Below are 22,044 nucleotides of genomic sequence, written 5' to 3'. Positions count from 1 at the left end.
CAACTTCCATAATGGACTATGTCGGTCCATTCCTTCAAGTACCTCCTCCCCAACATTTTGAACTTTAAACCTAATCCACATTTTGTCGGCAAGTTCAAATGTCCAAAAAAGCCACAAAATTCTGTACGTAAATTAATGTTTCGATTCAGATAGGCTGAGGGTATATCTCTGTCGGCAAAGCCGTCTAATACTTTTTTACTTGTTTATTCTTACCCTTATCTACAAATTTGCTTTAGAGGTCAGATGAGGATTAACATAGGTTTCAGATATTTTTTTAGAATTGTTTTAAAAAGTCAAAATTTAACAATGTTTAGAGGGGCCATAAAATCCAAGCTGGATCTGACACAACAAAACCCAACTAGTCGTTTCGGTCTGTACTTTCAAAAAATCCTGAGCTAAAATTGTTTGCACAAGATTACCTCAAAAATGTTGCACAGTGTTAAAGAAGTTATGAGTATTTCTTTGCACATAGTTTTTACAGAATTTGACTTTTTTAAGGCTGCAACCGTTAGTCAAAAAACTCTGAAAATATACTAAAATGTTTTGCTGATGAGCAGCATAACCACAGCAAAAAATAAAGAAAATCAAAAACCTCATCTTAAAAATGTGTCGGATTTCACTCAAAAATCCCCAGACTCTCACCAATATTTAACCTGTTTCAAACTTACAAAAGCCTCTTAAGGACTTTGCAATTCTCCATTCTGCAAAATTATCTTCCATTTCAAAGAAAACATGTACTTTATAAAAAATTTAGTTTTCAACTTTGAACTTTCTTACAAAATGTATTTCAACAATTTTCAACAAAAACAAAAAAAAAACATCAACATCCCAAAACGTGTCTCCCAAAACCCCAAAAACGTTTTCATCGACAGTAATAATAAACATAACTCATGCAAATGTGAGCAAAGAATTTAACGAAGTGGTCATAAATGATTCATAAAACTTTCACAAAACATTCGCATTTTAAGGGAGGGGGGATATGAATATCAAAACAAAAACTTTTTCGCATTTTCTGGAACAAACTAAATCAATACCAAACAACGCCATCAATGATGATGGTAATGATGATACCTTCTTCAAAAAGAAGAATTCCATAACATCACATGTATAACGTTTAGCAGCGCTGTTGCTCGAATACAGCTGGCTGGTTGGCTTGGCACATTGGCCATTGTCGTGCTGGCGACACAGCAAACGATGGTTAAATGGTGACGATGGCAATGGTAATATTTGTTTTTGTATTGTGGAATAATGGTGATTGGGTGGTGGGTGGATGATATTGACAGTGTGTAATCATAACGACGCAAAACATCCCAGAAGAACATGTGCAACATCAAACACTGGCAGTGACACGTGATCCCATTCGGCATGCACGTCTGATATAGTCAAATTGTTTTATATAGCTGCGCTCAGTGTAAACATAAATGTTCAACGGAAACAATGAATAAAAATAACAAAAAATAATTCGTTCTAATAAAATAAAAAATAAATAAAATAACGGTTATATAAACAAAAATAAAAAATTAATTTATTGTTGTTCTTTTATTTATAAAGGAAAAGATAATCAAGTGAAGTATTACACAACAATAAGTGATATACACAAAAGAAAAACAACATTATTTTTGAGAATATTTTAAAATTACAAAGAAATTGAAAAGATAAATTATTTTTTTTAAATAATTTTGTAATATCAATAAAAGTGCATAAAAATTTAACAACAAAGTAAAAATGGAAGGCGAATCTACTGAATCTACACACAACACCAAAGTGTCCGATTCTGCATATTCCAACAGTTGCAGTAACAGTCAATCCCAGAGAAGGTTTGTATTTTTTATTCACTTTTAAATTCTGCATTAAAAAATAAAAACATTATCGAAAAAATAAACTTGATGCACATTTTATAATTTAATATAATTATAATTTAATATAATTAAAATAATTTAATTTAAATGAAAGAATAGCAGATACTGAAATACAATGACGAAAATCGATTTTTAAAAAAATATTGAATTGTCAAACTCAAAATTTTGTTTCGGCAAAAAAAAATCTGTCTCGCTAAAAAAATCAAAAAAAAACCTGTCTCGCTTAAAGACAAGAATTTTATGTATTTAATAAGCTCACCAAATTATATAAAGCTCGCTTCATTCGTTTTCGAGCTATCGTTGGTACCGACTTCAAAAATGTCATTTTGAGAAAAACGCGTTTAAAGTTGCGCATCTACTCATAAACCACAACGGGTTCTTCACTTTGAACGGTCATATCTCTGCCAATTTTGCTCCGATCGACTTGAAAATTTTGCGACATTCTCTATACCACCTGTACTTCAAAATATGCCAATAAATTTTTTTCGTTTTTTTTTGAAAGTGATAAGTAGAGGTAACCTCTTAATTGCAACTGTGTGAAAAAACAGAAATTGTGTGGGTATCTCATTGCTTTAAAAATGGTAAAATACTAGAGATATATAAAAAGATGCTCAGCTATCCCAATTTTCAATTTGAGAAATTTTTCCATCTGCTTCTGTTGGACGCAAAACTGAAAAACTTGATAACGAATATAGGACCTATGACCTTAAATTCAATACGAAATGTATTGGTGTTGACCCTGATGCAAATGACAGGTTAAGCAGAAGGCGAATTCTGGTATTCTCTTGTTATTACAATATATTTCTTATTTAACATTTAGGATAGTATCAGTCAGCTGTGCTGACGTCGCACAATGGTTCAAGAAACGATTTTCCTGGCCAAAAATCAAAATTTTGTTTTGTCGCAGATATTTAATTTCTATATGGGACTCGATAGTAAACATATTGAAACTAAGGAAACCAAAAAATTTGGTCAAAATATTGGAAGGAGCGGGCGTGGGGTGCCCCTAAAGACGAACATTTTTCCCATGTTTGAGAAATACGTCATTTTTGAAAACTTCTGGAGAAAGAAATTGCTATTTTATGTTATAGTTTCCGAAAAATAGCAATTTCTTTCTCCAGAAGTTTTCAAAAATGACGTATTTCTCAAACATGGGAAAAATGTTCGTCTTTTGTGGAACAACTTGGAACAATGTTCTGTTTTGACCGAAATATGTCCGAGAGTCTCCTCTTTCAGTCCATATATACTTTTGTTCCCGTCCCGTTCTGTCCGTTTAACACTTTTTTAAATTTATTGAAATTACATGGGTAAAAATGTGTGTGTTTTCCATACCATTTTCCATATGAATTACAGCTTTTTTACACAAAGTAACATTTTTTAGAGTATACGAGTTTTTATATGAGTTATATAAGTTTTATAAAAACCCAAGGAGCATTTTATTTTAATTTTTGAAAAAATTTAATTTTTTTGTATTTTTTTGTGAAATTTTGTGAAATTTTGTTTTAAAGATTTTTTTTCGAATTTTTTAGTTTTTTTTTGGTATTTTTATAGTTTATTTCTCGGCGTTTGACCATCTTTAATATATAAGAAGATATAAAAACACAAAAACACTGTTATTTTGATGAAAAATAGTAAAAAAATTCAAAAGTTTAACTTTGACCTTGAATTCCTCTGAAACTAACAGACCGAATTTGACCACTTATAATTCACCGGAAAGCTGATTGTGTTATCTGTCTAACAAAAAAAATAACTGTGAAAATATCTCTATCCGTTCAAAAGTTACAGAATTTTGACTGGGAAAAACGATTCTGGACCACTGTGCGTCGTCAAGGTTTTTTTGGAGCTTTTAGGCTTTTTATCTCAGGAGGTATGGACTTGCCCCAAAACAAGTAAAAAAGTATCAGTCGGCTTTGCCGACAGAGATATACCCTCAGCCTATGTGAGTTGAAACTTTCATATACGGACAGATCGAATGTATTTTGGGTCTTTTCAGAATTTTGTGTCCTCTTTGGAACCTTTGAACTTGCCGACAAAAAAAGTGTTGCGGAGGAGGTACTTAAAGGAAGGGACGAACATAGTCCATTTTGAAAGTGGATCTTATTTTGGGAGTCATATCTTTTCGATAGATATCGCGCCGACTAGTCATTTCAGTGGGTCATCGTATAAATTTTGGACCAGTATGCCAGGAAGCATGGACTTGTCCACGGAAAACATAATATCGCAGTAAACAGGACCACAATGAACAGCATCGGTACACATTTCCAAAGGATCTTCGAACAGACCCTAAACTTCACGTAGACACAAATGTTGAACTTTTGAGGGGGAGTTATTCTAAGGAGAGGACCGATATGGGCAATTTTTATGAAGTTAAACTAAATTTGGACAAAATATTAGGAGAGCCAAAGTTTGGACCAAATTGGTTGCCCCGTTCAAGAAATATCGTGCATACCATTTTAGTGACCTTTTAAAAGGTGGCGACCTGACTTAACGCCCAACGGACATAACGCCCAAAATTGATTTTGGGCGTTATGTCCGCCTTGACCCAGGACTTAACGCCCAAAATGAAATTGGGCGTTATGTCCTCCTCCATAGCGGACATAAGGCCCATTGGGCGTTATGTCCGTTTTCCGAAATAAAAGATTTTGCCAGTTCATATACAATTTAAGATTTATTTCGAGATATAATTAGAAATCAAATAAAAATTTCAATGGTTTTTCCAACAATTTGTCGGCAGAATGGACACAATATTAAGGTACCTTGTTCTTCATGTTTTTATTTTATTTCCTCGAAACAAGATTTACAAATCTTTGCATGTCTACATGGCTGCAATAGCATACATTTTTTTATTTTTAAAACAAATTTCGCATAAAAGCCCATCCTGAGGGGTAGGTGGGCATTCATCTTCGGATTCACTGTCATCGGAAATTGTTTGGTTTAAAACCACTGGGGCGAGATTATTAATCTTATTAGTCATCATCTGGAGAAACATCTTCGTTGTTATTTGTTTATTCGCAAGCTGATTTGTAAGAATTTTGACTTGCTCATTCTTTTCGCGATTTCGTTTTTTTGGTGGTTGTGAAATGTCTGCAACACCGTCCAAGATTTGTTTCAAATCCACATACTTCTGAAACTCTTGCTGCTTAATTATCTGTTGAAAATCCCAAAGAAAACCGCGCGCGATTTTTTAAAATATACCGTTTTAGACTTCTGCTCAATCCCTTTCAACATCCCTAGGTTTGCTTTACGACTCAATCTGTAATTTACAATAAGGCTTAAATTGTATATACCAAATAAAATTTAAGTTAACAACTTACGTGACGTTCGTATCCAATGTATATTACAAGTAGTTGTTTGTAGCCACTTGATGGAACCACAGCAAAAGTCGCATCAACAAGATAGTTCGATTGTCATGATCCATTTTGCCATTGGTGTGGAGCAAAACAAAGTGTAGGCAAAGTCTTTCTCCAAAACTGTTCTCTGATAAAATGCTTCATCTGACACGCTCTCGCACATTCCGTACTGCCTCATGTATTCAGTATTTGCAAATAAATTAATAAATTCCTGAGGGCTTTGTGGAGATTTCGGCATTGATTTACTTTTTATGCGCCTCAAGTGTCTTTGCATTTTGTTGAAAACCACCTGTTCCGCAACGTCCTTAGCATTTCTGCACTCGGCGTTAAAAACGGTACGAATTTTGTTAGTTTCCAAACTAGTTTTGGAAACACCTTTTTTAATAGAATTCTTTAATTGAAATTCCTTCATAATTTTTTCTTGCTCGCCATGATCCGCGTGCACATTATCTTTTTTCGGCGAAATACAAACTTATCTGTTAATAAGTTGTACAAATGCCTTGCAATTGTTTTGGTAACAAATATAGCGTCTTATGCACTCCCCCTTCTTATTTTTATATGTAGTTTTAAATTTGTGTAATTGTTTATTAACTTGGGGTATATAATAACTTACAATTGCGGCGCGCGCCTACAACAAATTCAAATTCAATGCTTTCACCCATTCTTGTCACTAGTTCAGAAACAACTGAATGATGTTTGCTACTTTACGCATCACTCAAATCATTCTTAAAATCCAATTAACCGTTATTTTGTCACCGGCTCTGCATTACAACATTCCTACTTCCCAAAATATTACCAGTAATTCATTAAATTATCAAAAAACAAAAAATATTTTTTGGGCGTTATGTCCGCCCTGACCCCGGACTTAACGCCCAAAAAAAAAATTTGGTGTTATGTCCCATTTTATTTGGGCTTTAAGTCCGTTTTTTGGTCGGACTTAACGCCCAATTTTATTTTGGGCGTTAAGTCCGGGGTTAGGGCAGACATAACGCCCAAATTAAATTTTGGGCGTTATGTCCTTGGGCGTTAAGTCAGGTCGCCTTTTAAAATATTGGGGGGAAGTACTGGATGTTGTGGACCGGTATTGTCCATCATCGAACTGAAACTAAGTTTGGACAAAATATTTGAACCAAACCGGTTGATAAGTTCTCCAGCCATTTTTTAACCTTTCGGTCTGTTTTCTCAAGAAGTATGGACTTGCCACTGAAAAAACTTTTCCGTCGTAATGGAGGCTGCGAATGCTAGTTGCTTCAACAAAAATTACAATTATTCGAGAGCAGGTCTTAAAGTGAACTTATCCGAAATTTTGTGTGGGAGTTACGCGAAGGAGGAATATAGTCCATATTCGAATCTGATCTATATCTTAAACTAAGTTTGGACAAAATATTACGAAAGCCAAATTTTGGGCCATATCGGTGGATCCGTTCGAGAGTTATCGTGCGCTCCAGCCAGCCAGACAGACGAACGGACATGGCTAAATCAACTCCAAATTGTCTGAAATGGATTTCGTCCAAACATACTAGGGGTCTAAAACCATTATTTCGATGAGGCACATTTTGCCCGTATGAAAGTGTAAATACCCTCGTTAGGATAAATGCTGAGGTTATAAAAAAAATATACCGCTGTAAAGGGGACCGCAAGGACAACCTGCTGAAAAAATTTCATAATGATCCGAGAAGAGGTCTTAAACTTCACATTTTCGAATTTTGTGAGGGAGGTAAACGAAGGAGTGGACCAATCTATATCTGGAAGCAATAATACGATGCGCAAAGTCTGGACTAATTCGATTGCCCCCTTAGAAAGTTATCGTATTTAGAACTTTGGTGGGGGATGTACCCGAAGGTGTGGACCGATATGGCCTATCTTCAAACTTAAAATAAGTTTGGGCAAAATATTACGAAGTGCACCAGCCAGACAGACGGACGAACACGGCTAAATCGACTCCAAATTGTTTGAAACGGATTTCGTTCAAACCAGGGAATTTCGTTTTTGAATAAAAATTATTTTTGTTTTGTCTTTTTTCCTCCTTCAATGCGTTCGACAATATAGATTGAGCCATGCAATTGTCATGGGACTTTTGGAAACATTCCTCCGCAAAAAATCTCAACGCAGCGCACACTTTTAAAAGTGGGGATATTGCTGTTGATCTGTAACTTACTTTGAAGTCATCCTTTAACGTTTCCACAATGTAAACTACGACATCCTTTTCAGCTGAAAATACGCCTTAAACCTAAAATAATTTACTGATTATACAGATCTTTCCAACATCAACTTCAAGTTACAGGGCAGATGACAATTCCAATGGATTCGACTTGTCCCTCAAGTTTCTTCTAATAGAAGCCATGTCCTGTACATTTTCTTCATCATCAAAAATAATTCCACTGAACTTATTATTTTAAAATAGTTTTTTTTGTGCTGACAATTGACAACGCAACTCAAGTTTGGTGGCATTGCATAATCGACCCATTACTCATTTGTGCAAGCCCTTGTATATAGTTTTGTTATTGTCCATTTAAGTAGAGAACAAATTTTAATCTGTAAGTATTTAAAAAATGTTAGCCAGACTTAAATTTCTTAATTCAATCTTTGCTTTCGAAATTCAATCTTCTCTCTGTCTCCATGTTGCCTCCATGTCATAACTACATGCAGTTAAAACAAACAAAAATGAATACATAATTAAAATGACTGGGTTGTTGTTGTAGCAGCATAAAAACCTACGTAGAAGCATATGGTTTCGGGTCAATCCGGTACGAAAGAATCCGCTGCCGTGGGATTGAAAATGACTGGGTGGTTGGACTTTATATAATGATATTGAAAGGCAAATTCCTATTAAAAAGATAACTGATCTGCAACAAAATCACCAGAATGCAACACATTGTTTATAATAATTGTTAAAAAAAAAAAAAACAATATCTAAAAACAAAACACATACATATAATTTTATTCTGAGAAAATAATGTCTATTTTCGACTTATTATAATGAAAAGGAGATTTCAGAAAACCCTTTAACATAATGTAAATTCTAAGCCTTCTAAGCAAAGGCTATAGTCAGGATCTGACTGACCACCACCACAGTGGATAAGCATAAGAGGATCGAAAATCTTTTTAGGAATGAACTAAAGTTGTTGATGGACTTTCTGAAGAATAATAGTGGATTTTGATACCCTTAAGGCCTAGTCACATAAGAGGACTTCTGGCTTAATTCATTAAGTTGCATGTTCTTCCGGCTGTAAGTCAAAAGTCAAAGCATACGAAAATCGTGTTTCAGCACACATTCAGCCGCTTAGAGTTGCCGCATCTCAATAGGTCCATCCCATATATGAAGGCATTTCATCATCGGTCGATTTTGTTTAACTTTCTACAATGAATCCATTGGGTATCAGCATATTCTGATAGCCAAGCCAATGCTCTAGTTACCTGCAATAGCAATATATTCCTACCCCCACAGATTTCGCCTAGGAGGCCCCTCAATAGGTCCATCCCATATATGAAGACATTTCATCATCGGTCGATTTTGTTTAACTTTCTACAATGAATCCACTGGATATCAGATGTGCCAGCCATATATCCGAATGGAACGTTTTAAAAATATATGATTCAAATACATACAAATGTATGATCATACGGATCGAGATTATGACGGGCTGCTTTTCAAATGCCTATATAATCAGCAAAACACAAAGGACGTATTACATATAAGCACCACATACGAGGGGCACGCAGTGTCGCCAGACGTCATTTGGCATTTTTCGGTAAGTTTGACAGTTTTTAGCTTAAGCGTATTCAAGACAGTTTGACATACGACCATGTGTTGGGTTGTTTACAGTGACTTAAAAAAATCAATTTATAAAAAAAATCGAATTTACTTGTGAAGATTATCTTGCGATCATTGTTCACAACTTTAGACGTTGTGAATGCAAGAGTGCATCGATCAAATTAAATCTTTGTATGGCGATAAAGGACCATCCTATAGTACTATGAAAAACTGGTTTAATGAATTCAATCGTGGCCGACCCTCGCAAAAAAAAAATAATTTCCTGAGGGTCGTCTAAAAACTACCGTTGTACAAGAAAAAATTAAGCCGTGTGTGAACCACCGCGGTGCTTCTAAAGACGTTTATAATATGGATCCAGGTGACAAATCATGGAAATATGCGTATGAACCCGAAAAAAGCAGCAGCAATCACCAGAAGATGATGTATAAGCGTCCAAAAACCATGTTTTTGAGGTGTCTCAATCAAGCCACGGTAAATAACCCAACACGAGGTCGTATGTCAAACTGTCCTGAGTACGCTTAGGCTCAAAACTGTCAAACTTTCCAAAAAATGTCAAATGACGCCTGCCACACTGCGTGCTGCATAGCCCAGAAAGTTTTCTATTTCCCCTCGTATAACTTTAAGTAAGATATACGACAAAAAACAATAAAAATTTAGATTTTTACATATTTTCCAGTATGCGCGGTATTATAACACATACATCATCACAATTGGCATCAATGAAAAGGCCAAGAGTCCACCTTCCATAAGCAGTGCGCTTATTAAGCAAAGTAGCTGTCAATTATACATTTTCGTTGCAAAATAATAATAAGATTATTAAATAGATATTATCAGATTTTTATGTAAAAGTTCGGTCCTTTGGCTCCGCCAAATATCATTCGATTATCGTCCAAAGTTGTGGGCTGCTACTCTACAGTGTACCCATCATTATATCTGAACTACATTAGCTGTAGTATTTATTCAAGATAAAACTTTTCCTGTGGACTTACGACCTTTTCCGATAGGGGCAAAACATATAGAAAACCCCGACATAATACCATTTTCTTTATATCATACGACGTGTTTTGACTTTTACTATCATTCTGTACCGAAAAAGCGATTTCCAAAAATAGTGGCCTTACCACCTTTTCGTGAGTAGCAGACGGTATGAAAAAAAGTGTTTTCATGGCGTGTTAGTGTTTAGAGCCAAACTCATAGGTTAGGTTAGGTTTAAGGATGCGCAGCCCTCTATTAGAATAGGTGACTGCTTCACTCGGAGACCGTTGGTCCATTGTGTTCATCCTGTGTAGGCTATTTAAAGATGACGGAGATGACTATTTATAGATAATGAAGGTGTGTTGTTGAGATGATTAAAGATGAATGAGATGATAGAATGTTGATGCAGCTTGATGAGATGAGGATGATAGGATAGAGATAGTGAGTGTAGGAGATGTAGAGATTAACGCCAAGGAATTGTCTGGAATAGTGAAAAGAGTCTGATTATTAAGGGTTGTTAAGGACCAAACCAAACTCATAACTTCCGAAGGCGGCCCTAAAAGGAGTTTGTCGTGGAAAGTCATACAGGCTGAATGAGAAAAAAATCTCATTACTGTAAACAACTTGCATTTGAGAAATGAAAAGTTTGATGACAGAGAAGCCACTCCACAGCCGATATGTCTGATGAGCTGCTACCAACAGCGAAACATGTCACATAATGGTGGTTGTTGTGTGGGTTCGAATCGTAGGCTTTCCTTTTCCACTTGCAAAAAAATCATAGGTCATTAAGCTCGACTCGAACGAGAAATTAATTAAAAAATTAGTTTATCCCTTTTTTGTTATAATATGTAATTTATATACCCAATCTCTATAAATTTGGTTTTATATTTTTATACGCATTATCTAGTTTCTCTAGATATGTTTAATTTTTTTTAAGAATTGTTCGGACTCTGTTGCATGACAATTTGAATTTACTTCAAGATTTTTTTATTATTTTTCGATATTCCGCGAAAATAAATATATTTTTTGCAAATATTTAAACATCTACGTATGGATATGGAATGCTGTTAACGATTTATGCATACATTTTCTCATAAAAACAAATAAGACATTTTTAAATATTTTTTTCTTTATATGAGAATAAAAAAAACCCTATAACTTTTGCGCTATATTTTGTGAACGCGAACGGATTTAAAAACGCATTTTTTCTCAACCTGTATACCAAAAAAAGGCAGACGTGCTCGCAAAAAAAATTAAATTTTTTCAAATTGAATTGCAAATAAATTTGGTTTTTACCATATACCCACGTTATCCTAAAGGCTGAGAGCATAAAATAGGATTTTAAAACATTAAAAACCATTTACTTACTCTGTGACAGAGCATTTAATAAATCTTTTATGTAATATTTTGCAATTATCTTTTACAGTGGCAGTTCAAAATCCCGTCTTAGTGGAAGTCATTCTTCCGGAAGCAGTGGATATGGCGGCAAACCATCTACACAAACCAGCAGGTTAAAACTTAAGATTTTGATTTAATTTTTCATTCAAAACTAATCATCTACTGTATCCTCTTCTAATCTTACAAAGTGAAATTCACATTACCAAGAGGGGAAAGGACAAAGGCAGAAAGAAAAAGAAACAAAAGTGTTCATCGACAGTGGGAAATACATTGGATTCACAAGAAGATGTTGCCAAAACCAGTGAAACCAAGGCCGATGAGGAAATTGCACTTAATGATATAACAATGAGTAGGTGGTTTACACCCTTCATCTTTCTTGTCCAAAATGTTAACTTATATCCCATTTCCCATTTGCATCTAGGTCAAGGTATTCGACAAAAGGAAAATAAAGAAAATTTGGAAAAAGAAAGTAATGAACAAAAATTAGAGAAATCTCTACAGTCGCCCATACCATCGCCATTATCGGCAACCACAAATCAAGGTGTAAAATCAGAGAAGACATGTGAATCTGCCCCTGGTAAATTGGAAACATCGGGTAAAACCGAAAAACTCAAAGAGGTAAATATTGTCGATGTGCAAAAAGAAAAATATCTTATGAAGAAAACGTCTAATTTATAATATTCATTTTTAGGATAGTTTCTGTTGTGTCATCTCAATGCATGATGGCATTGTTTTATATACCACACCAAGTATTACAGATGTACTCGGGTTTCCAAGGGATATGTGGCTGGGGCGTTCATTTATTGATTTTGTCCATCCCAAAGATCGTGCCACATTTGCTAGCCAAATAACAACGGGTATACCAATTGCCGAGTCCAGAAGTAGCATACCTAAAGATGCCCGTAGCTCATGCTGTGTAATGTTGAGGCGTTATCGTGGCTTAAAATCGGGTGGTTATGGTGTTGTTGGACGTTCGGTTAATTATGAGCCATTTCGTTTGGGTTTAACATTTCGTGAGGCTCCAGAAGAAGCAAGATCAGATAATTCTCTACCCAGTGGCACTAATATGCTACTCGTTATTTGTGCCACACCCATAAAAAGTGCTTATAAAGGTAATTTTATTCAAAAATCTTCTTTCTCCCGACCTTCTTTAATATGTTTTTCTTACAGTATGTGATGAATTGCTTTCCCGCAAGACACCTAAATTTGCTATACGCCATACAAAGACTGGTAGTATTTCAACAGTGGACAATGGGGCAGTTTCTGCCTTGGGATATTTGCCACAGGACCTTATTGGTCGTTCCATATTGGACTTTTATCATCATGAAGATCTCATTGTTTTGAAGGAAATCTACGAGACAGTTATGAAGAAAGGTCAAACAGCCGGTGCTTCATTTTGCAGTAAACCCTATAGGTTTCTTGTGCAGAATGGTTGTTATGTACTCTTAGACACGGAATGGACCAGTTTTGTAAATCCATGGTCAAGAAAATTAGAGTTCGTTATAGGACATCATCGGGTTTTCCAAGGTAATTTTGTGCAGTAATAATATTTAAAGAAGTATATCTTTTATATACGTTTCTATTTTAGGTCCCAAAAATCTGAATGTCTTTGATCCACCTCCATCCAACAAACCCAAACTCTCTGAGGAGGCCACTCAACGCATAGCTCGCATAAAGGAGGATATTCTTAAACTTTTGTCCGAAGCTATTTCCCGTCCTAGTGATACTGTTAAGCAGGAAGTTTCCCGACGTTGTCAGGCTTTGGCCTCGTTTATGGAACCTCTGATGAATGAAGTGGCTCGACAAGATCTCAAATTAGATTTGCCAAATGAAAACGAGCTAACTGTTTCCGAAAGAGATTCCGTTATGTTGGGAGAAATTTCACCGCATCATGATTACTATGACAGTAAAAGTTCCATTGAGACGCCTCCTTCTTACAATCAATTGAATTACAATGAAAATTTACAGCGGTTTTTTAACAGCAAGCCCGTTACGGCACCCGTAGAAACGGATCCCATTAAAATGGAACAATCCTACAGTATTCCAGCCGACACTGGCAGTAACCTCAGTCCAATACAATGTTTCGAGGATAGCGGAGGCAGTGGATCATCAAGGAATTGTACTTCGGGTAGCAATTTAAATATGGGAAGCGTTACAAACACCAGTAACACCGGCACAGGTACCTCTTCGGGCAGTGCTCCCCTTGTTACCCTTACTGAATCTTTGCTCAAGAAACACAACGATGAAATGGAAAAATTTATGCTAAAGAAACACAGGGAGTCGCGGGGTCGAGGAGGTGGGGAGAAGAATAAGAAATCTTCAGATAAAACAATGGAATTTAGTGGACCAGGGCATGGTATAAAACGTGTTGGTTGCCATTCATGGGAGGGAGAAGCGAATCGACCAAAACAACAGCATACCAATCTTGTGGATATGCAACGTGATTTTGTGGATCACTGTAATACCAACAACAATAATAAAGTATTTAATAATCGGCAAACAACATTGGATAGCTCTGCCCTAAGGATTCCCTACACCACTGGACTGAATTATACACGCAATGTTAATTTATGGCCTCCGTTTTCGGTGGGCCTGTCTACACACACCACCCACACATCGCCCATAGCCCAAAATAGTTTTACTCCCCCGCACAGTATGTTCCCCACTATTTACTATATCCCCGCACACGGCCACACAGCTGCTGCTGCAGCAGCCGTGGTTCAAACTAAACGCAATCCTGCCGATATACCAAGTACTTCAAATCAAACATTGCCCCTGCAGTATATGACAGGTGTTATGTATCCACATCCGCCTTTATTTTATACACATCCTGCAGCAGCTATGATGTACCAGCCAGTTTCATTTTCAAATGTGACCAGCAATATAACCATGGCACCGGAAAGAAGTATCGGATCGGCAGTAGATTTTCGAACGGTAAGTAGGAAATAGAAAAAAATTTGCACAAACTTCATTAAGTGATTTTTATGTTTGCTTATTTTTGTAGAGTCAAAATCTAATGATGGTCCCAAATAGCTCCAAGTCTCAACAACAACAGCAGCTGCCGCATCAGCAACAACAGGGAGCTTTCCATTCAATAACACCAGTACAATTACAACGTCCATCGTCACAGGCAACGTCAGTCAAGGCAGAGCCGGGTTCGAATATGGTAGGTTTGGAGTTAAAGTCGAGCTGATGGAAATGTATAGGGTTGTTTTCGATAGGCAGAAGACCTTTCAAAGTTATTCTATAGACTGAAGACCATCTAATACTATGTTTACATTTACGAAATCCACTCGATTTCAACTGTCAATTCCATTGCTCAAACGTCAAATGAAATCCAACCGATTTCAGATGAGTTTTCATTTGACGTATACACAAAGGAATTGACAGATGAATGACTAAAGGTCTTTTATTAACAGAAGTTTTTCTCAAGACAGAAGATCTTCTAAAGGTCTTCTATAGACAGAAGGTCTTCTAAAGGTCTTCTATAGGTCTTCTTTGGTATCTATGGACGAGAATCGGAGAAAAAAGTATAAAAATCGAATATTTTCTAAAGTTATTTGCTATTTTGACCTATAAGAACCTTTCACTTACAGTTCGTATGTTCCAAAAAGTTGTTTACTAATATCTTTGCAACATTTTTGTAGTTGATTGTTTTCTTGAATATTGAACGGTTTAGTATCTGTGGACCAGAATCAGAGCAAACTAGATAAAGGCCAATGTGTTTTGCTATTTTGACCTTTAAGAATAGTTTCTCCTATTCTCTAGAAAGTTGTCTATTGAGATCTAAGGTACATTTTTGTAGTTGGTTGTTTGCTTCAATCTTGATCAATCTTGACATCTGTAGAAAACAACCCGACAATTTTTTTTTTTAAATTTGAACTTGCTGATTTTGTCCTTGCAGATTATGTTTTGTGGATTTTAAGTGTTCACAACATTTGTTCTTTAGGGCATGGGCTACAACTTTGCCTCTGTAAGTCAAATTTCTTAACGGTTTGGAAGATATGATACTGACAAAATTATGCCTTTTGGCATCAAAGCCTCAAACTTTGGAGGCCTAAAACCGCGAAAGTTGGTGAAATAGGGGAAAAACGGCGAGACACGTGTCTTCTCTTTTTTGGTTTCTATCACACTGCGGTGTCAGAATATAGTTAATAAAAAATGATTTAAAAAATTACACACAGTGTAGACTGTAAGAAAATGAAATAAAGAAAGAAATTAAAAAATAATATAATTCATAATATAAAGTATAATATATAAAATATAGAACATAAAATAAAAAATATAAAACTTAATATATGAAATAAAATAAAAAACATTAAATACAAAATAAAAATTATAAAATATATAATATATGTATAAAATACAAGATATAAAATTTAAAAAAGACAGAAGACCTAAAGTTATTTTAAAGACAGACGACCATCTAAATGTCTTCTATAGACAGAAGACCTTCCAAAGATCTTCTATAGACTGAATCCATTCTAATGGTATTCTATAAACAAAAGATCTTCTAAAGGTATTATTTAGACAGAAAAGCTTCTAAAGGTATTCTATGGACAGAAGAGTTTCTATAGGTCTAAATATCTGAAGATGAACGACTTCCTAGAGATCTTATATTGGAAGACCATCCGCATCTCTTTTATAAATAGAACCCCTTCCACACATCAAGAACTTTACATGTTTTGTATAGATAGAAGACATTCCTTTAGTGGATTCTGAAGTTGCCACCACCGATAGTGTTCACAATAGATGTGGATTGGGCATTGAAGCTGGAAGAATGTTATAAAGCCCCATAAGTATGAACATGTTTATATCTCTTAAAGATACGGTGCCCTGTTGTATGTATGTATCTTCATTCGGCTAGCTCACATGAACGATGGATTCCTTAGTTAGGATCTATTTTGCCTCCACGTCAAATATGTTAACTGTTTTGGGTACAAATCTAAAAACAAATGATCAGAAAATAGGAAAGAGTAAACAATTCCACAATATATTTCCATTTATTATTGCCCTAAAACTAATTATTATTAATTTTTTTTTAATAGGCTCCATCAGATTCCTCTAAGAAGGGCATTGCTGGATCTCCTATTGTATCGGTCATGGGTGACTATGTTTCCGATCAGCATAATGAAAATACACTTAAGGTAAACACTTTTACATCAAACAGTTTAAAATTTATCCTTGCTAACAACATCTTTACTTATAGCCCAACACAGATAGTAATGGTAATAGTGATGATATGGATGGTTCCAGTTTTTCATCGTTTTATTCGTCATTTATTAAAACAACAGATGGATCGGATAGCCCACAAGAGAATGAAAACAGTAAAGAGGCTAGGAAATTCAAGGTAATCAACGCTAGCAATTCACAATCAAACAAAATATTTGAACAATTTTAATTGTTAAAGGTACAGACTGAAGAGAAAATAATGGAAGATGCTGAAGAAGATGATACACAGCATGGTGGACTGTAAATTGTAAATGGTAACGTTACGAGATAACGACATCTCTCGTCACAAGCACTTTGGACGGTCGCTCAAGTACAAAACAGCATAGATGGATTGCAGTAAGTTTCACTTGTAATTTTCGTTTAATTTACATATATAAAATATTATTTTTTTCTTTTCATTTCATTTACTTGCAGTTTTAAAAAACATTTTGGATACATGTAGTAATAGCAGTTTTCTACTATATACTATTTTGTTAACAGTTGGCTATTTTTAACTTAAGGAAACATTTGTATTTTAAGAGAAAATAAAACAAAGATTATTAAAAAAGTACTTACGGCCAAATTTATTTCATTTATTGGTGCGTTTCTTTTTCGCCTTCTGTGGTGAAATTTCTGCCTTTGTTTCTATTTGAAATTGTTGTAATTCAGAGCAGAAAAGTACCTAGAAAAAGTAAAGTTTTTACAAATAAAAAGTAAGTTCATATATTAGAGTTACAAATCATCCTTACCGCCTGTGTCCATCCAGCATATGGACCATATATATTTCTAAAGTTATCTGCAATTTCTTCATATATCTTTGGAGTTACCGCCTTAACATTCTTTAATTGTGGCATATATGCACTTTGAGCCACTTTGAAAATATGTGTATCAATTGGCACTGATTCTAAGTGATTCAGTGACATCAGGCATATACAGTCAGCTACTTTAAAACCAATTCCAGGCAATTTAACCAATTCATTACGTGCCTCGGAATATGACATTTTTCGAAGACTATCGAACCATTTGCTACCACCAAATTCATGTATTTTAACTACAGATTGAGCTATGAATTTAGCACGATATCCAATTTTGGCAGAACGTAATTGGGCTTCTAACTGAAAGAATTCATTTTTAATGATATAAAATAAATATATTTTTAAACAGTACCTCTTTTTGGTGTTTCACTAAGGATTCTAATGATGGAAACGTGTACTCGTCTTTGGAATGAAAATGTCCAATTTTATGTCCATATGTGGAGCATAGCCATTGAATCATTGATGATATTCTGGAATGAAATAATTATAGTTCGATTTTATTTTTAACTCAATGATATATATGTATATACAACCTGGTTTTTTATGTTCGACACGCACGAACTCAGACATGATAAATATGTAGTGACCCTACCTACATATTTATCATGTCTGAGTCCGTGCGCGTCGAACATAAAAATCAGGTTGTATAGAAATTACATACTGCTGAAATATGAAATCACGTTGCCGTTTGGAAGCACGACCATCTACATCTGAGGCAAACTCCCGAAACATTAAAACAATGTCACACCCAATGTAAAGAATTTTTGAAAGAAATTCATAATTATATCTTATTCTCTTGAAAAAATATAATGATGTTCTATTGCAATTGCTGCTACTGACAAGAAAAAGCTTCGTAATTTGCAGAAGACTTTATGAGATCTAACTGAAATCAACCTCAGGGTAATTAACGGGTATAATGGGCATTATAGTGTTGATTTAAACATTTACAGTAGTATTAGTTTTTGTTAACAAAAATAAATATAGGTACATACCTTTTTATGTTATTATTCTGACTGCATATAAACGAAACTATATTCTCCAATGGCTCCTGGTGTAGGACACGTACAGCTTTCAGTTTAGTAGATAGCTCTTCAAAGTGTGGGTGCATTTTACGCCACTTTTTAACATGATCATTTAAATCGAAATCCAGTCGTAAGTAGCACTTCAGTAAATTGTTATAGAAGTTAACATCGTTAACATATTTCTTCTCTTGTGGGTCAGCAAAAACTTTGTAATATATGTTTTTGGAATCCTGTGTTAATTCCCAATAAGAATTGTATGCAACACCTTTCCATAACGTACCACAGTCATTTACGTCTAGCTTTTCCCATCTAAAAATATAGAAATTCACATAATATAGAAGCCCACATAATGATATATCATACTTACCGAAAACTTTGACCACCCAACAATGTCAGATCCAAATTTAATTGGTTTTCATCTATCGCAACTTTTCCTTGCACGGCATGCATACTTTTTGGTTGATAGTAATGTAGAGGAATAACAATAAATGGAAGACAAACTACGTTCTTGAATTGAATCGAAAACATTCGCATCCCCGCCAATCGGTTAAATGAATGAATGAGTAGGTCTGTTCATGGCCCAATTACTAGAGTTGTGTAGTTCCGGAACGAACTAGTTCTAAGGAACTATTCCGAATGAGGAACTATTGGAACTATATCCAGCTCTTTCTTTTATATAGTTCCTTTTGTTCACCTCGTTCCTTTAATGTATCACCTCACCTACGTCGATCTTTTTTCGTTGCGTTAATTTTTCTTATTTTAAATTGGCATTGTTTGTTGGAATTGACATAAATTTATTATGTCAATTCCAACAAACAAGGAAAACAAAAGGAACGATATATTTCGCTCTCGGAACTATTGTTAAACGAAGGACACAGAAAGAACGGTGAAAGAGAAAGATTCATGGAACTATATCGTTCTCGAAACTTGCTCTGTTCCTTAACGTGCCTGAGGTTACCATTTCTTACCATTTTTAACCTGCACATCGTTCCTTTACTTTAAAAAGAATACAATTCATATGAGAGCAGTTCACCACTTTTACCATTTTTTGCCACCAACTATTTGGAGCGAAGGAAACAGAAAGAACGATGAACGAGAAAGATTCATTGAACTATATCGCTCTCGGAACTATTTGGAACTATGGAACTATATTAAGGAACTAGTTCCTTTTGGGAAAAGGAACTAGAAAGATCGATCCGCTCCGGGAACTAGATTACCCAACTCTACCATGGTATAAGTAAAGAGGTAGATTTAAATGAAAAAAATCTATAGAACCCTTATTTTTCTTCAATTCCTAAAACTTCAAAATAAAAGCAACAAGTGGGTTTGTTTACAATGTATTTTTTGAGCATTTTATAAAAAACGCGAAAAATGAATGAAGAGTTAAGTTTTCTCCACATAATCGAGTTGTAAATATGATAAACTGATTGTTTCAATGCAAATCTCACCAATTTCTTCCATACAAATGGTCTAAAAACAATTTTAAAAATCATTGAATTCGTTTGTTTTTAAAATTGTTTGGCACATTATTCAAACACCACACACACATACACAGTTTGTTTATATTGTTTTGAAGTTTTAGGCATACTCGAATGAAAAAATTTAAATTCACATAAAGCTTTGGCTAACCTTTCTTATTAAACCATGAACTCTACCAATTACAAAGAAAAGCAAAGATTTGAAATGTCAAAATTCATAAACAGAGGCGAACAATTTTTTTGAGGCGAATTTTTTTCTGTCAATTCAGGTAGATACATATGTACATACAAAATATTTTTCGAGATAAAGTTGTTACCGTAGCTATTTTTGTTTGACGAAACAGAAAATACCAGCCATGGCCCAATTATACAGGTCCTCTCTCAAGCGAATTCAAACAAAAACAAAGATTTGAAATGTCAAAATTCATAAATTCGCTGACACGGAATATGTTTGGGGCGAATTTCTTTATTGTCAATTAAGGTAGATGCATACATAAAATTTTCCGAGAAAAAGTTGTTGTCGCAGTTATTTTTGTTTGGAGTAACAGAAAATACCAGCTGATCGATCTTTGACTGTCAAAATAAGTTATTGTAAATTAAATTCTAATACAAAACACAAAAAATTTTGACATTTTACGTGTACAACATAAAATTGATTTGTTGTCTTTTTCCGATATACGTCTACCCCATGGTACAATAAAGCTTTGTTCCTTTACTTTTTTAATGGTAAGGGTGGTAAAAGAGAAAAGTGTCAAAGTTGCTCAAAATTGCTCTCTCATGAACATTTTTACCAGAAAAGTAAAGGAACGGAAAAATGGTATATCTGGCAGCAATATCAAAAAGAAACATAAAAAATCAATTTTCGTCTTTTATTTCACAGTTTTTAATTTAAGCTCTGTTCCAGAACTAAAAAGTTTTTACAATTTTTACCACTTTTACAAATTTTGCGTTCCCGCACACAAAATTTATATGAAAATCGTTTACGACTTTTACAACTTTTACGACTTTTACCACTTTATAAAGTACGGGAACAGGCCATTAGTTTTGTCAGCTTTCGACTTTTTCTTCTGTTTATCGCCTATTTGTGAAATAATCGTCAAACAAAAGTCGAAAAATCAGTTCTGCCATTTTTTACCTTCAGAAATTTTGCTGGTAGCCTGTGGTAGAAGAGAAAGCCATTTTCGCTCTCTCTCCACTCTCACTCTCTTAAAAATTGCTTCCAGTTTTGCCACTTTTCGGGGTTAAGGAACGCTTTGCAGGTTAAAAATGGTAACAAATGGGAAAAATGGTAACCTCAGGTAAGTAAAGGAACACAGCTTAAGAAAGGTAGATGCATCGGCGAATTGCTACAACAAAGCAACTTTTTTTGTAATGTAAACTGTCAAAATTTTCGCCAAATGATCTCTTGTTATCTCTTTTTATCGCTTGTGTTCGTCTATAAAGTGTAGACATGCTATCTCTTACTTATTGAATCATATGGTTTTTTGTTTTGATTTTTCATGGCGAATTCCATGGTAGAACAAATACAAGGTTAAGTTAATACTACAACAAATACAACTCGAACAACAACCACAAAGGAATTTGTTTTTGTTTGTAACGTTACTGCCAGTTGTATTTGTAAACAAAACAAGGAAATGTCTATAAATTATTGGAATTTAAAAAATAATAATTTTTCACATTTGGTTGAATATTTTGGAAAACATGAATAAAAATTCGTTACATTTTCAATTTTTATGTTTCCACATCATTCCACTAAATGCATAAATTCTAGCAGAAAGTAGAATTCTTGCAGAAAAGTTTGGGGTCGCTGGAATTTCATAGAAAAAGGAGAAGCTGTTTCAATGTTTTGTTTTAGAAATCAAAGAAGCACATGTTTATTTGGGCTTTATTTTTTTAAATTTTAACAAAATACCTCACATATTAACAAACGTTGTATCGCCTCTACAAGCGGTGATTTACTGCGCGGCTTATCGTTTGAACTTGGAGGAGGTTACATATCATTGATATGAAGAAGTCTTTCTGGGAAATCGTTTTTTCCGAATGATATATTTTTTTCTCAAAAAATATATGTCCCTAATGTACATCGAAATAGAAATAAATGTATAAAATGTCATATGAAATTTGACACTAACGTTACAACCCAGTTCAGTCAGCTGTGTAT

The 22,044-nt window shown here is 34.6% G+C and overlaps 2 protein-coding genes across 7 annotated transcripts in view; one reads left to right on the top strand and one right to left on the bottom strand.

Annotated features, from left to right (window-relative positions):
* The window catches only part of per (period circadian regulator), a 31,585-nt gene extending 14,446 nt beyond the window's left edge, over positions 1–17,139 (top strand). For 2 of the 5 annotated variants that reach the window (XM_073974865.1, XM_073974866.1), the window contains exons 2-13: positions 1,552–1,817; positions 11,386–11,469; positions 11,546–11,706; positions 11,779–11,975; positions 12,049–12,469; positions 12,528–12,884; positions 12,946–14,291; positions 14,362–14,523; positions 16,406–16,504; positions 16,567–16,707; positions 16,768–16,925; positions 17,004–17,139. In XM_073974865.1, the coding sequence (XP_073830966.1) occupies positions 1,726–1,817; positions 11,386–11,469; positions 11,546–11,706; positions 11,779–11,975; positions 12,049–12,469; positions 12,528–12,884; positions 12,946–14,291; positions 14,362–14,523; positions 16,406–16,504; positions 16,567–16,707; positions 16,768–16,833 (3,126 nt within the window). In that variant the 5' untranslated portion in view covers positions 1,552–1,725 and the 3' untranslated portion in view covers positions 16,834–16,925; positions 17,004–17,139. Of the gene's footprint in view, positions 1–1,400; positions 1,818–11,385; positions 11,470–11,545; positions 11,707–11,778; positions 11,976–12,048; positions 12,470–12,527; positions 12,885–12,945; positions 14,292–14,361; positions 14,524–16,405; positions 16,505–16,566; positions 16,708–16,767; positions 16,926–17,003 lie in introns of all 5 variants that reach the window. The other 3 variants (XM_073974869.1, XM_073974868.1, XM_073974867.1) reach the window with 2 other exon arrangements.
* Positions 1,732–19,046, bottom strand: Ogg1 (8-oxoguanine DNA glycosylase). 2 transcript variants are annotated; one of them, XM_073974871.1, is made up of 6 exons: positions 18,773–19,046; positions 18,376–18,714; positions 17,736–17,853; positions 17,318–17,683; positions 17,145–17,250; positions 1,732–1,845 (listed from the first exon to the last, which is right to left on the bottom strand). In XM_073974871.1, exons 1-5 carry the CDS (start codon positions 18,937–18,939, stop codon positions 17,158–17,160), a joined length of 1,083 nt encoding a protein of 360 aa, XP_073830972.1. In that variant the 5' UTR covers positions 18,940–19,046; the 3' UTR covers positions 1,732–1,845; positions 17,145–17,157. The 2 variants fall into 2 exon arrangements, with proteins under 2 accessions (XP_073830972.1, XP_073830971.1); XM_073974870.1 differs by lacking the exon at positions 1,732–1,845 and having other exon boundaries at positions 17,036–17,250; positions 18,773–19,045.
* Positions 19,047–22,044: the final 2,998 nt, after the last annotated feature.

This window comes from Musca autumnalis, unplaced genomic scaffold (genome assembly GCF_047663935.1).
Source record: "Musca autumnalis isolate F117 unplaced genomic scaffold, ASM4766393v1 scaffold_3, whole genome shotgun sequence".
NCBI classification, from domain to species: domain Eukaryota; kingdom Metazoa; phylum Arthropoda; class Insecta; order Diptera; family Muscidae; genus Musca; species Musca autumnalis.
This window is presented reverse-complemented; position numbering and strand designations above follow the sequence as displayed.

Coding starts and splice junctions, on each gene's coding strand:
- Ogg1 (XM_073974871.1), bottom strand. CDS start 18,939: ATGCGAATGTTTTCGATTCAATTCAAGAACGTAGTTTGTCTTCCATTT. Junction 18,715..18,772: donor TTGGGTGGTCAAAGTTTTCG/GTAAGTATGATA, acceptor CTATATTTTTAG/ATGGGAAAAGCTAGACGTAA. Junction 17,854..18,375: donor CAGAATAATAACATAAAAAG/GTATGTACCTAT, acceptor ATTTCATTCCAG/AATATCATCAATGATTCAAT.